Here is a 15727-nt window from a genome sequence, read left to right on the forward strand (position 1 = left end):
TAAACATACAGTCCCAAATCAGCTACTATGTAATTGTTCTAAACTGAAAGAGGACACTAGGAGCCAACTCACAGATCTATTATTCATGAACACAGGACAGTGGAAGTAAAGAAGAAAATCTTCAGTGAAGTGAAGACTAAGATAAAAAAATCTTGACCAAGCCAGAGTTAGAGCATTTTCAATTTTACCTCTCTTAGAGCTATGTTAGAAAGAAGGAGGTAGAGTTGGAATGGAAACATTGGAGGACTTTGGAAACTCCAACTGGGGTATGGTGTGCTGGCCACAGAATTTCTTCCAAGTGTCACTAGGAAATTGAAGTGGGTAGTTGGGCACCACAGGACTTCTGTACTCACCTACTATGTCGATGGAGGGAGGGGGAATTGTAACCCATTGTGGGAATTAGGGTCTGACCTACACAATGGCTGAGGAGATCCTCTCCAACTGTTATGATCAATCAATACAGATTTTCTTTCATAGAAATGAGCAAGCAAAAGAAAATAACTTGAGATTTAGCAACTTGAAATGAGAAAATCAAGCTGGGCAGTTGCAATAGATAGCTCCAATTAAGCAGAATCAATGCAGGAAATGGAAAAGAACTTTAATCCGAAATAAAAATCTGAACTGTGACATCTAAAGTAAACCTTGACCAATAAAACAAACTAACAAACAAACAAATAAAATAAACCTAATCCTTGTTCTTGACCTTTTTTCATATACAAAAATTAATCAAGATGGATTATAGACATAAGTATGAAAGCTTAAACTTAAAAAACAGATAAATGCAACAACATGAATGAATTTCAAAGATCCTTTGAGTGAACAAATGCAACCTTAAATAAGTAAGGTGAAAAATAAAACAAAACCTGTAAATGAACCAGAGGACAACACAGGATTATATTAATATGTTCTTAAGATGCAAAACCCAGAAACCACAAAGGAAAAAAACTGACATACTTGATTATATGAAAAAATTTAAGAACTTCCATATGGCAAAATTTATCATGGAAAAAACTAAAAAATAAATGATATTCTGGGGGAAAATATTATCAGCATATATAACAAAGAGTTAGTATCCATAATATATAAAGAACTTCTATAAATCATTAAGAAATGAGCAATATAGAAAAAAAATAGGCCAAGGATATAAACAACATCATTCAAGGAAAATATGTGGAGATATTTGACCTAGGGGGAAAAAAACGGAGTTGAGAGTATCATGATATCTTCAAATATTTGATGGGATTTCATGTCATTGAAAGTCTCAATGTATGGCCCTAAATGGCAGAAGTAAGACCAGAATGTGATGGCTATAAGGAGAGAGATTTTTAATTTTAGAAATCAGGGTAACTTTCTCAAAGAATCCTCTCCACACAAAAAAATTAGAATGTGCTGCATTCCTGAAAGTATCCACTTTGAGGCCGATAATTATCTATAAATAATGTTGTAACAGGAATTAAACATCAAAAGAGTTGTTTGATTTAGTTAATTCTTTTTTTTTTTTTAAGATTATTTATTTATTTATTTGACAGACAGAGATCACAAGTAGGCAGAGAGGCAGGCAGAGAGAGAAAGGAGGAAGCAGTCTCCCCGTGGAGCAGAGAGCCCGATGTGGGGCTCCACCCCAGGACCCTGGGATCATGACCTGAGCTGAAGGCAGAGGCTTTAACCCACTGAGTCACCCAGGCACCCCTGATTTAGTTAATTCTTAAAGTCCATTTTCATTCTTTAATTCAGGGATTCAAGCTATATAGACTTTTAGCCATTTAAGAAAACTTAAAACTATCTTTAGTATCCTCTATTTAAGGAGATGGGGAAGATTGTGATAAGTTCAGGAAAGAGTTCCATACACCATGGTTAAAATTAAAAGCAAATAATTATTTCATGAATTAAAGAAAGCACCTTCACAGGTCTGAAAAATCAACTATGTATTTTACATCTTTGTATTCTTAAAACATTACATCACAATTTAAATTATATCGAGTTATGGGACTCCTGGGTGGCTCAGTCGGTTAAGGGTTCAACTCTTGATCTAAGTTCAGATCTTGATCTCAGGGTTGCAAATTCAAGCCCCTTGTTGGTTTCCATGTTGGGAGTGGAAGCTACTTAAAAATAGATAAATAAATAAATAATGTAACATTATAAACATAAAAAGTACAGAAAATAACATAACAATGACTCCCGAAACAAAGACTATTGAGATTAAACAGATACTGTTTGCCACATTTGCTTCTGATCTGTTTTATTTTCACAAAAACCCATCCCTTTTCCCTCCCTCTGTATTACCACTGTCCTGATGTTTTTGTCTTCTTTCATTCCCCTGAAAGTTTCACACTTTTATTGTGTTTGCATACTTATAAGCTTTAAATTATATATAAAAATAAATTATGTATATATATATAAATACAGAATATATATTTGTGATTAAAATCTTTACACAAATGGTATAACACCATTAAATATCATTTTACAGTTTATTTTTTTCTCATTTAGTATTCTCTTTCATCAATGTTGCTTCAGGTGAATTAAATCATTCACTTAATTACTGTCTGATATTCCTCTATAAAGAAGTCAGTTTGCTATATAAATTTTCATATATTAAGGACACATTTAAATCATGTCTAATATCCTCTATTTAAGGAGGTAAAGAGGTTTATTCATCCATTCCCTCAGAAGGACAGTTGTTTCTATCTTTTCTTTCTTCTTCTTCTTTTTTGATATTACAAGCAATAATACATATTCAATGAATACTTCTGTTCAGATCTCCTTTGCACATATTCCAGAATTTCTCAGTGGAATTGCTGAGAGAAATAGTATATAAATCTTTACTGGATATTACAAAGCCCTTCAAGTAGTGGTTATATTAACTTATTTTTACAGAAGCATATGAGAGTTCCCGTTTCTTTAGATCTTTTGTTACACTTGAGATTGTTAGACTTTTAATTTTTGCCAGGATGTTGGGTGTGAAATGGTATCTTATTTTTCATTCCTCTGACTTCTGTTGAGGATTGAGCACATTCAGTGACTATATAGGTTTCCTCTTTGTTGAGTTCCTTGTTCACATCCTTTGTTGAGTTCCTTTAGTTCAGATTGCTCAATGATAATTTACTGAAATGTTGGAGTTTAAATAATATTTTCCAGATGTTAATCCTTTGTTGGTCCACAATGTATCCTACATTTGGTATGGTGTCTTTAGTCATGTGAAAGTTTTACATTTTAATGTACATTTATTAGTTACAAATTGTAATTTAGCTTCAACTTAGTTACCTCCAGTGGCTAGGAACTTTGTGCTTTTTTTGTATTTTACTTAAGAAACCTTTGTTTAGTATTATGAAGATATTCTCTTAAGTTATTTATTTATTTTAAATAGTGAAACTTACAGAAATGAATACAATAAAAGAAATGAATTATTGTAAAGTGAGCATTCTTGTAACTTTTTGCACAGGTTAAGAAGCAGCATTACCAATACCTTACAATCCCCATGCACCCCTCTTCCCAGTGTCAACTCCCTTTTCTTCCCCCTAGTGGTAACCATTTCCCTGACAATTATGGTATTCAGTTACATGCTTTTACTTTATAATTTTACCCTCATTTTGTATATTTTCTTTAAAAGCTTTGCCATGCTGTTTATAACATTTAGGTTTTTAATATATTTGGAATTATTTGTGTGTGTGTATGTGTGTGTGTATGTAAGGTAGGAAATTAATTTTGTTTTTTTTTCCATATAGTTAGCCAATTGTCCCAAAACTGAGCTGTTTAATTAACAGCCTATTGTTTCCTTTCTAAAGATTTATTTATTTATTTAAATTAAATTAATTAACGTTTAGTGTACTATTAGCTTTAGAGGTAGACTTCAGTGATTAATCAGTCTTATATAGTACCCAGTGGTCATCATATCATTTGCTCTCCTTAATGTCCAACACTCGGTTATTCCATCCTTATTCCCCCTCCCCTCCAGCTACCCTCAATTTGTTTCCTGTGATTAAGAGTGTCTTGGGATGCTTAGGTGGCTCAATCAGTTATGCGTCTGCCTTCAGCTCAGGTTGTGATCTCAGGGTTCTGGGATTGAGCCCCACATCAGGCTCCTTGTTCAGTGGGGAGCATGCTTCTCCCATTGTCTCTGCCTCTCTCTCTTTCTGTCAAATGAATAAATCTTTTTATTTTTTTAAAGATTTTATTTATTTATTTGACAGAGATCACAAGTAGGCAGAGAGGCAGGCAGAGAGAGAGGAGGAAGCAGGCTCTCCATGGAGCAGAGAGCCCGATGCAGGGCTCGATTCCAGGACCCTGAGATCATGACCTGAGGCGAAGGCAGAGGCTTTAACCCACTGAGCCACCCAGGTGCCCCATGAATAAATCTTTTTTAAAAAAAGAGTCTCAGGAGCCTGGGTGGCTCAGTGGGTTAAAGCCTCTGCTTTCAGCTCAGGTCATGATCCCAGGGTCCTTGGATCGAGTCCCATATCGGGCTCTCTGCTCAGCAGCCAGCCTGTTTCCCTTTCTCTCTCTCTGCCTACCTGTGATCTCTTTCTGTCAAATTAAATAAAATCTTTAAAAAAAAAAAAAAGAGTGTCTTCCAGCCATTGCACTACTGGGTATTTACCCTAAAGATACAAATGTAGTGATCTGAAGGGGCACGTGCACCCTAATGTTTATAGCAGCAATGTCCACTATAGCCAAACTATGGAAAGAGCCTAGATGTCCATCAACAGATGAATGGATAGAGAAGATGTAGTATATATACACAATGGAATATTATGCAGCCATCAAAAAACGCGAAACCTTGCCATTTGCAATGACATGGATGGAACTCGAAGGTATTATACTAAGCGAAATAAGTCAGTCAGAGAAAGATAATTATCATATGCACTCACTAATATGAGGAATTTGAGGATCATAGGGGAAGGGAGGAAAAAATGAAAAATGGAAATGAAAAATGAAAAAATGAAAAATGAAACAAGACGAAACTGGAGAGGGAGACAAACCACAAGAGACTCTTAATCTCAGGAAACAAACTGAGGGTTGGTGGAGAGGAAGGGGGTGGAAGGGATGGGGTGGCTGGTGATGGACATTGGGGAGGGTATGTGCTATGGTGAGCACTGTGAATTGTGTAAGACCGATGATTCACAAACCTGTACCCTTGAAACAAATAATACATTATATGTTAATAAAAAATAAAAAAAAGAAGAGTCTCCACATATGAGTGAAATCATATGTTAATTGTCTCTCTCTGATTGACTTATTTTGCTTAGCATAATACCCTTGAGTTCTATCTATGTTGTTGCAAGTGGCAAAATTTCTTTTTTTTTTTGATTGGCTTCATAATATTTCATTGTATATGTATATGTATATATCTCATCTTCTTTATCCATTCATCTGTCATTGGGCATCTGGGCTCTTTCCATAGTTTTAGTCCATTTTTTCCTAACACATTTTTAAAAAGATTTTATTTATTTATTTGAGAGAGAGAGAGAGAGAGCATGAGAGGGGAGAAGGTCAGAGGGAAAAGCAGACTCCCCATGAGCTTGAGGCCGATGTGGGACTCGATCCTGGGACTCCAGGACCATGACCCAAGCTGAAGGCAGTTGCTTAGCCAACTGAGCCACCCAGGCACCCTTCCTAACACTTTTTTTTTTCCTAACACATTTTTAATAACACTTCTGTAATATATCAAATTTCAAAATCCACTGTCTGTCCCACTGGTGTACTTGGGTTTTACACTCATATAATATTGCTTTCATTTCTGTAGTTTTTTACTAACTCAATATTTGGCATGGCAAGTCCCTTTCTGTATTTTTCTTCAAAATTACATTGATTATTTCTGGTTAATTGTTTTTCCAAATTAATTTTAAGATTAGTTTGTCAAGTATCACAAAAACCCTATTGAGATTTTGATTAGTTTTTGTTGAATATATACATTAATTTAAAGAAAATTGTCATCTTTATATGGTTGAATTTTTTCATCCGTGAACATGGTATCTCTCCACTTATTTGGGTTTTCTTTTGTATGTTGAAAGTACGTTTTCTAATTTTATTTATATTGTACATCCTTTGCTAATCTTTAGATATCTTATCATTTTGTTATTTATTATAACAAATGCTCTTTTTTTAGAAATTACATTTTTGGATTGCTAGATGGCTTGTAGAGAAATGCTACTGATATTTATGTATACATGTATACATGCAGTAATCTTACTGAATTATTCACTTTTACTAAGTGTAAAAGTTTATCTTTAGATATTTTTGAATTTTAAAAATGTAACCAACCATATCATCTTTGATTATGTCATTTTCATTTTTTCATTTCCAATTCTTATGCTTTTTGTTAACTCTACTTATCTTGTTTGGAGACCTTCATTAACAGGTTGAATAGAAGTGGGCGGTATTAGTGGCAAACTTGTCTTGCTTGGTTTTAAAGTGATATTTTATAAACTTTCATTTTTAAGTATGAGTTTGCTGTAGATTTTTGGTAGATACTATTTGTCATGTTAAATTCCCTTTTGGGCACCTGGGTGGTTCAGTGATTAAGTGTCTGCCTTCAGATAAGGTCATGACCCCAGGGTCCTGGGATAAAGCCCTGCATCAGGCTTCCTGCTCAGTGGGAAGCCTGCTTCTCCCTCTCCCACTTCCCCTGCTTGTATTCCATCTCTCACTCTCTCTCTCTGTCAAATAAATAAAATCTTAAAAAAAAGAAAAAGAAGGAAATTCCCTTTTGTTCTCAGTTTGTTAAAGAGTTTTTAATATTATTATTCAGTGCCGAAAGTTGTTTTTTTATAAGCTCTCTTTGAAAAGATGCAAATAATGAGGATTTACCAAAGGACAAAGTAACATTTCTATAATCTGTTAATTCTTTTGATTGCAGGTACTTATAGAGAGTGAGCAAATGAGAAAGGAAGCTGATGACTCAGGTCCACTCACCGAACTGGAACACTGGAAGCGCATGTCAGCCAAATTCAACTACATCATTGAACAGATTAAAGGGCCAACTTGTAAGGCTGTTATAAATGTGCTTAATGTTGCACACTCCAAACTGTTGAAGGTAAAATGTCTTTTATTTTAAAATTTGTTATGTTTCCGAACAACCAACTGGAAAATTACCCTTCTTGAACTGCTTCTTCACATCATATACTGGAACCATATACTTACAAGTGTTAAATTTTGAACAAGGCTTTCTTATATTCTACAATTATTTCCCAAAGTAAAAAAAGAAATATAGAAATATTTAGTTCTCAATATTTTCATACCAATTTTGACAATACTCCTGTAGGGTGATTGCCGTTTATTTTTAATTTGTTTTTAAAACTGTGAATCAATAGAGGCTCAGGGAGGTAAAGAATTATATAGAAAGTCAAAAACCAAAATAATGTGGTCAGTATACATCTCCTGTCCACTATTCTACAATTTGGTTTGATTCTTTCTGGGTCATTTTCTTTTGCTGTATTCTTCCTTAAAAAAAATCTGTATCTATCTACATCTGTATCTGTGTATCTGTATCTTTCCATCTGTATATATATCCTATTCTCAAAGACCCAAAGTAATGTAATGTCACAAATAAGTAACCTAGAAAAATCACTCCAGATAGAAGCAAGTCCAGTTTAAGCCTATAAACAGGATGTTAATTACAAATAGAATGAGCCTTCAGTTCTACTAAGTCATTTAAGGTATTTATAATAACCTTAAGTCTTTTTTTTTTTTTAAAGATTTTTATTTATTTATTTGACAGAGAGAGATCACAAGTAGGCAGAGAGGCAGGCAGAGAGAGACAGAGGAGGAACAGGCTCCCTGCCGAGCAGAGAGCCCAATGTGGGACTTGATCCCAGGACCCTGAGATCATGACCTGAGCTGAAGGCAGAGGCCTAACCCACTGAACCACCCAGGCGCCCCAATAACCTTAAGTCTTTTTTTTTAAAGGTTTTTATTTTTATTTATTTATTTATTTATTTATTTATTTAAAAGATTTTATTTATTTATTTGTCAGAGAGAGAGAGGGAGAGAGAGAGAGAGCGAGCACAGGCAGAAGCAGAGGGAGAAACAGGCTCCCCGCCAAGCAAGGAGCCCGATGTGGGACTTGATCCCAGGACGCTGGGATCATGACCTGAGCTGAAGGCAGCTGCTTAACCAACTGAGCCACCCAGGCGTCCCTATTTTTATTTATTTTTTTAAAAGATTTTATTTATTTATTTGATAGAGATCACAAGTAGGCAGAGCAGCAGGCAGAGAGAGAGGAGGAAGCAGGCTCCCTGCTGAACAGAAAGCCCAATGTGGGGCTCCATCCCAGGACCCTGGGATCATGACCTGAATGGAAGGCAGAGGCTTTAACCCACTGAGCCACCCAGGCGCCCCATAATAACTTTAAGTCTTAAATAATATAGGAAAAAATACATCATTCACATTTTTAGTATCAACTACTTTAGGGAAGATAGCTTGAATTTCTTGATTAAAATTAACTACAGTGATATATTTGGATATTTCGTGATATTCTTTTACATTTTTTCTTAGAATTGGCGTGATTTGGATGCAAGAATAACAGATACAGCAAATGAATCAAAAGATAATGTCAGATACTTGTACACTCTAGAAAAAGTATGTCAACCTCTCTATAACTATGACCTCGTAAGTATGCTTTTTAAAGTGTAGTTTGAACAATAACTCATCTTAAAGTAACTTTATAATATATGTGTACTGGGAAATGCACACTACAGACAAGTTATTTCAAAGATATACTTTCCTATTATATAAATATGATGAATTAAAAACTCATTTAAACCTATATTTAAATATTTGATATTGTCATAAGTATAATCTCATTTGTGAGTTAAACTAATTAATTAATGCATTGATGCATAACAAATTACCCCGAACTGACTGACTTAAAGAAATAAGCACTTACTACGTCACAGTTCCTGTAGGTCAAGAGTCCAGGCATAGCATAGCTTGAGTGCCTCTGCTTCATGGTCTCTCATGAAGTTGTGGACAAAATTGTTAGCTGGCAATCTGGTCTCAGTGCAGTGGAGGCTGACAGCTAGAGAGTCCACTTCTAAGCTCACTCATGTGATTATTGGAAGGCCCCAGTTACACAGCACATGAGCCTTTCAGTAGGGTAACTTCCTTCCCCTAGGGTGAATGATCCAGGAGTGAGCAAGAGAGAGTACCCAACCAGCATTACCCTGATATCAAAGCACTTCAAGAAAAGAAAATCTATTATAGGTCAACATCCTTGATGAATATAGATGCAAAAATTTTCAACAAATACAAGCAAACCAAATTCAATAGCACATTAAAAGGATCATACACCTCACCAAATTTGAATTATTCCTGGGATGCAAAGATGGGTCAACATATGCAAATAAATACATGTGATATGAAGGGTTAATAGATTCAAAGAAAAAAATCATATGATCATTTCAATCGATGCAGTAAAAGCAATTGACAAAATATAACATCCACTCATAACAAAAACTCTCAAAAACTTGAGTACAGAAGGAATGTACTTCAACTTAATAAAAGCCGTATATGAGAAGCCCACAGTTAACATCATACTCAACAGTAAAAACTGAAAGCTTTTTCTCTAAGATCAGGAACAAGACAAGAGTGCCCCCTCTTGCCAATTTTATTCAACATAGTACTGGAGGTCCTAGCTAGAGCAGTCAAAAATAAAAAAGAAATAAAAGGCATTCAAATTGGAAAGGAAGAAGTAAAATTATTTCTGTTTGTAGATGATACGATACTGTATATGGAAAACCCTGAAAAATCCACCAGAAACTGTTAAAACTAATAAACAAATTCAGTAAAGTTGCAGGATACAAAATTATATACAGAAATTAGCTGTATTTCTGTGCATTAACAACAAACATCTGGGAATTCCTCAGGTGGCTCAGTCGGTTAAATGTCTGCCTTCTGCTCAGGTCATGATCCCAGGGTTCTGGGATCAAGTCCCACATTGGATTCCCTGCTAAGCCCAATGTGGGACTTCTCTCTCTGCCTGCTGCTCCCCCTGCTTGTGCTCTCTCTCTCTCTCTCATTCTCTGAAAAATAAATAAATTATTTAAAAGAATATTTTAAAAACCCCCAAACATCTGAAAAGAATTAAGGAAAACAATCTCATTTACAATATCATCAATAAAATAAAATACTCAGTAATAAATTTATTCAAGGAAATGAAAGAGCTATACCCTGAAAGCCATAACACTTTGATGAAAGAAAATGAAGAAGACAAAAATAAATGGAAAGGAATCCAATGTTCATGGATTGGAAGAATGAATATTTTAAAAAATTCCGTATTACACAAAGGCATCTATAAATTCAAGACAACCCCTATCAAAATTCCAATGGCATTTTTTTCAATAAAGGAACAAAGTCCTAAAATGTGTATGGAACAACAAAAGACGCCCACAAACAAAAACAATCTTGAGAAAGGAGAACAAACCTAGAGACATTGCACTTCCTGATTTCAAGCTATACTGCAAAGCTATAGTAACCCAAACAGTATGGTAGGGGCATAAAAATGGACACATAGACCAACTGGACAGAAACAAGAGCCTAGAAATAAATGCTTTCATATATGGCTAAAAAAATTTGACGGGAGCCAAGAATACTCAGTGAGGGAAGAATAGTCTCTTCAATTAAGGGTATTGGGAAAACTGGATAATCACATGCAAAAGAATGGAATTAGATCCCTATCTTACATTGCTTAAAAGAATTAACATGGGATGGATTAAAAATTTAAATGTAAGACCTAAAACAATAAAACTCTTGGAAGAAAAACCAGGGTGATATCTCTGTGACTTTGGTTTTTGGAATGATTTTTTGGATATGACACCAAACATACAAGCAACAGAAGCAAAAATAAGTGTGACTACATCAAACTAAAAAGCTTCTGCACAGCAAAAGAAATAATCAACAAAATGGGAAGGCAACCTTGAATGGGAGGAAATACTTGCAAACGATATGTTAGATAAGGAATTAATGTTCAAAATAGGTAAGAATTTGTTCAACTCAATAAAAAAGAACAAACAATGCAATAAAAAATGGGCGGAGGAGATATGAGGAAGTAGAGAGGCAACGTGGGTGGGGGTTGGGGGGTAGGAAAAGAATAAATGAAACAAGAAGGGATCGGGAGGGAGACAAACCATAAGAGACTCTTAATCTCACAAAACAAACTGAGGGTTGCCAGGGGTAGGGGGGTAGGGAGAGGGTTGTGGGGTTATGGACACTGGGGAGGGTATGTGCTATGGTGAGTGCTGTGAAATGTGTAAACCTGGCGATTCACAGACCTGTACCCCTGGGGCTAATAATACATTATATGTTTATTAAAAAAATTGTTAAAAAAACAAACAAACAAACAAAAATGGGCAGAGGAACTGGACAGATGTTTTCTCAAAGAAGTCATCCACATCAATGAATACATGAATACATGAAAAGATGCTCAACATCACTAATCAGGGAAGTGCAAATCAAAATCACGTGTGATACCACCTCACACTTATTAGAATGGCTGTCATCAAAAAGACTAGATAAGAAGTACTGAGAAGGGTGTGGAGAAAATGGAACCCTTGTGCACTGATAGTGGGAATGTAAATTGATGCAGCCACAATGGAAAACAGAATGGAGGTTCCTCAAAATATTAAAAATAGCACTATCCTATGATCCACTACCAGGTATCTAGACAGAGTAAATGAAATTTACTTTGAAATTAGAATTGAATTAATTCTATTTTAAATTAAATGAAATTAGAATCTTGAAAAGATACCTGCACTTCCATGTTCTTCACAGCATTACCCATATTAATCAAGATATGAAAAAAACCTGTATCTATCACTGGTTAAGTGAATAAAGACTCTCTCTCTATATATACATATGGATAGCTAGAAGGATAATGGAATATTATTCAGCCACAAGAAATCCTGCCATTTGTAATGGGTTTGGACCCTGAGCACATTATGTTTACTGAAATAAGTCAAAGAAAGACAAATAGTATATGATATCACATGTGGAATCTTAAAAAAAAGTCAAACTCATGGAAACAGAGTAGAATATTAGTTGCCAGGGCTGAAAGTGGGAGAAATGGGAAGATGTTGGTCAGTGGGTTCGGAATCCCAGTTATAAATCAGTAAGTTTTGGGAATCAATGTACAGCATGTTACCTTTCATCCTTTCTTTAGACAGAGAAGGGAAGTCAGGGAAACTAGTATTTGTTAAGAACTTAAGGCAGTGTTTCCCAGTTTTGACTGGGTGTTGCCTCTTTTGTGAATCACATGTAGGTAGGAGAGTTGCCCAGACAGTTGTGTTTTTAAAGGTGTCCACCATCTTGGGGACTCCTGACCTTTTGTTGTAGCATTGTACCACATACTTTCTATATATTTTTACTCTGTATGCACAACAATCCTCATTCTAAAGATTAGGAAACAAAATTGGAGCATTTCTACTGCTGTAAGTCATGAGACTGAATTTAAATCTAGCACTGTTTGGCATTATGTGTTGTATTTGTTTCTACTTCTCCATGCTGCTTCTTCAAGGCATTCTCTAAGTTAAAATGCGTTTAAAATAATTTTTATTAGTATCTGATACACATATTCAGCATTCTCCATTCTAATTTTTGAAGAAATAGTCAAAGCCTCTACACACATGGCTGTTGACTATATGGTTTGGTTGACCAGACTTCCGGGGGCAGGAAAAATGCTGGTGTCATCCTAAAGGCAGGCAAAGAGGAAGAGTCTGTGTTCCATGTCATTTAGATTTGGCTGAGAGGGTTGTGTTAGGGCTGGTTCATACCCCTCCCATGAGGGCCTTGGGGTTTAACGTGGGTGGGGAGGGAAAGATGTCGGGCTCAGAGTTTTGAGCAGGTGCAGCTCTTAGAGCCATGCAGGAATCCATCCTCCATGAGAGAGAATAGGAAGACTTCCAAGAGCAGTCTTTAACTGATTCCATAAAGACATGATGGGTTTTACTTACAACTCATTTACACCCCTAGTACTAGCAACTCAACTTCTGTTGGGGACCTTTTAAAATCTGTTTTTCATAAGAACATTTTGTATCACTTTTTAGGCATTTGTGTGTATGTGACCATGAGTAAAGCAAACCAGACGGTATGGTGATAGAGAAACATGGCCATTACTTAGCTCACTCAGTAGCCTAGTGACTTGATTTCCCAGCTTTACAGCGTGTGCAGTTAAAATTTGTGTCTAAGAAAAATCAGAATTTTCACATGTCACATGTATACAGGGTTATTCACAAGAGCTGAAGATGCACATCTTAAATACACATATATCTAAAGCCTATTCTAGGACTACCTGCAAGTAGGTCTTGAGTGAAAAATAATAGATGAGGCACATATACTAAAATATTTACATTTGTCAAGTGTAGTGTTGGGTATAAATGATCATTATACTGTTCTCTGTACTTTTCTATATATTTAAAGCTTTTCATTATAAAAGTAAACTTGGAAGAAAGGTATAACACTTTTTATTGTTATCAAGAACTCTACATTTTTTTTTTTAAGATTTTATTTATTTGACAGAGAGAGATCACAAGTAAGCAGAGAGAGAGAGAGGGAAGCAGGCTCCCTGCTGAGCAGAGAGCCAGATGCGGGACTTGATCCCAGAACCCTGAGATCATGACCTGAGCCGAAGGCAGTGGCTTAACCCACTGAGCCACCCAGGCGCCCCTAGAACTCTACATTTAAAAAAAAATTTTTTTTTTTTAATAAACATATAATGTATTTTTATCGCCAGGGGTACAGGTCTGTGAATCGCCAGGTTTACATGTTTCACAGCATTCATCATAGTACATACCCTCCCCAATGTCCATATCCCCACTACCCTCTCCCGTCCCCCCTCCCCCCAGCAACCCTCAGTCTGTTTTTTGAGATTGAGTCTTTTATGGTTTGTCTCCCTCCCGATCCCATCTTCTTTCATTTTTTCTTTTCCCGACCCCCCAAACCCCCAACATTGCAGCTCCACTTCCTCATATCAGGGAGATTATATGATAGTTGTCTTTCTCTGATTGACTTATTTCGCTAAGCATAATACCCTCTAGTTCCATCCACGTTGTCGCAAATGGCAAGATTTCATTTCTTTTGATGGCTGCATAGTATTCCATTGTATATATATATACCACATATTCTTTATCCATTCGTCTATTGATGGACATCTAGGTTCTTTCCATAGTTTGGCTATTGTGGACATTGCTGCTATAAACATTCGGTGCACGTGCCCCTTTGGAGCACCATGTTTGTATCTTTAGGATATATACCCAGGAGTGCAATCGCTGGGTCATAGGGTAGCTCTATTTTCAGTTTTTTGAGGAACCTCCACACTGTTTTCCAGAGTGGTTGCACCAGCTTGCATTCCCACCAACAGTGTCGGAGGGTTCCTCTCTCTCCGCATCCTCGCCAGCATCTGTCATTTCTTGACTTGTTAATTTTAGCCATTCTGACTGGTGTGAGGTGGTATCTCATTGTGGTTTTGATTTGTATTTCCCTGATGCTGAGTGATGTGGAGCATTTTTTCATGTGTCTGTTGGCCATCTGGATGTCTTCTTTGCAGAAGTGTCTGTTCATGTCCTCTGCCCATTTCTTGATTGGATTATTTGTTCTTTGGGTGTTGAGTTTGATAAGCTCTTTATAGATTTTGGATACTAGCCCTTTATCTGATATGTCGTTTGCAAATATCTTCTCCCATTCTGTCAGTTGTCTTTTGGTTTTGTTAACTGTTTCCTTTGCTGTGCAAAAGCTTTTGATCTTGATGAAATCCCAACAGTTCATTTTTGCCCTCGCTTCCCTTGCCTTTGGCGATGTTCCTAGGAAGAACTTGCTGCAGCTGAGGTTGAAGAGGTTGCTGCCTGTGTTCTTCTCAAGGATTTTGATGGATTCCTTTCTCACATTGAGGTCCTTCATCCATTTTGAGTCTATTTTCATGTGTGGTGTAAGGAAATAGTCTAATTTCATTTTTCTGCATGTGGCTGTCCAATTTTCCCAGCACCATTTGTTGAAGAGGCTGTCTTTTTTCCATTGGACATTCCTTCCTGCTTTGTCGAAGATTAGTTGACCATAGAGTTGAGGATCTATTTCTGGGCTCTCTATTCTGTTCCATTGATCTATATGTCTGTTTTTGTGCCAGTACCATACTGTCTTGATGATGACAGCTTTGTAATAGAGCTTGAAGTCTGGAATTGTGATGCCACCAACTTTGGCTTTCTTTTTCAATATTCCTTTGGCTATTCGAGGTCTTTTCTGGTTCCATATAAATTTTAGGATTATTTGTTCTACTTCTTTGAAAAAAATGGATGGGATTTTGTTAGGGATTGCATTAAATGTGTAGATTGCTTTAGGTAGCATAGACATTTTCACAATATTTGTTCTTCCAATCCATGAGCATGGAACATTTTTCCATTTCTTTGTATCTTCCTCAATTTCTTTCATGAGTACTTTATAGTTTTCTGATAGATTCTTTGCCTCTTTGGTTAGGTTTATTCCTAGGTATCTTATGGTTTTGGGTGCAATTGTAAATGGGACTGACTCCTTAATTTCTCTTTCTTCTGTCTTGTTGTTGGTGTAAAGAAATGCAACTGATTTCTGTGCATTGACTTTATATCCTGACACTTTACTGAATTCCTGTACAAGTTCTAGCAGTTTTGGAGTGGAGCCTTTTGGGTTTTCCACATATAGTATCATATCATCTGCAAAGAGTGATAGTTTGACTACTTCTTTGCCGATTTGGATGCCTTTAATTTCTTTT

The 15727-nt window shown here is 36.1% G+C and overlaps 1 protein-coding gene across 2 annotated transcripts in view; it reads left to right on the forward strand.

The window, feature by feature from the left end:
- The window catches only part of DNAH8 (dynein axonemal heavy chain 8), a gene marked incomplete at its 3' end in the record, with an annotated part of 317468 nt that overhangs the window by 13115 nt on the left and 288626 nt on the right, over window positions 1-15727 (forward strand). For both annotated transcript variants that reach the window (XM_080806629.1, XM_080806628.1), the window contains exons 4-5: window positions 6857-7033; window positions 8494-8607. In XM_080806629.1, coding sequence (XP_080662755.1) covers window positions 6857-7033; window positions 8494-8607 — 291 coding nt within the window. The remainder of the gene's footprint in view (window positions 1-6856; window positions 7034-8493; window positions 8608-15727) is intronic.

The sequence above is a fragment of the Martes martes genome, assembly GCF_963455335.1.
Source record: "Martes martes genome assembly, chromosome: 6".
Classification (NCBI taxonomy): Eukaryota; Metazoa; Chordata; class Mammalia; order Carnivora; family Mustelidae; genus Martes; species Martes martes.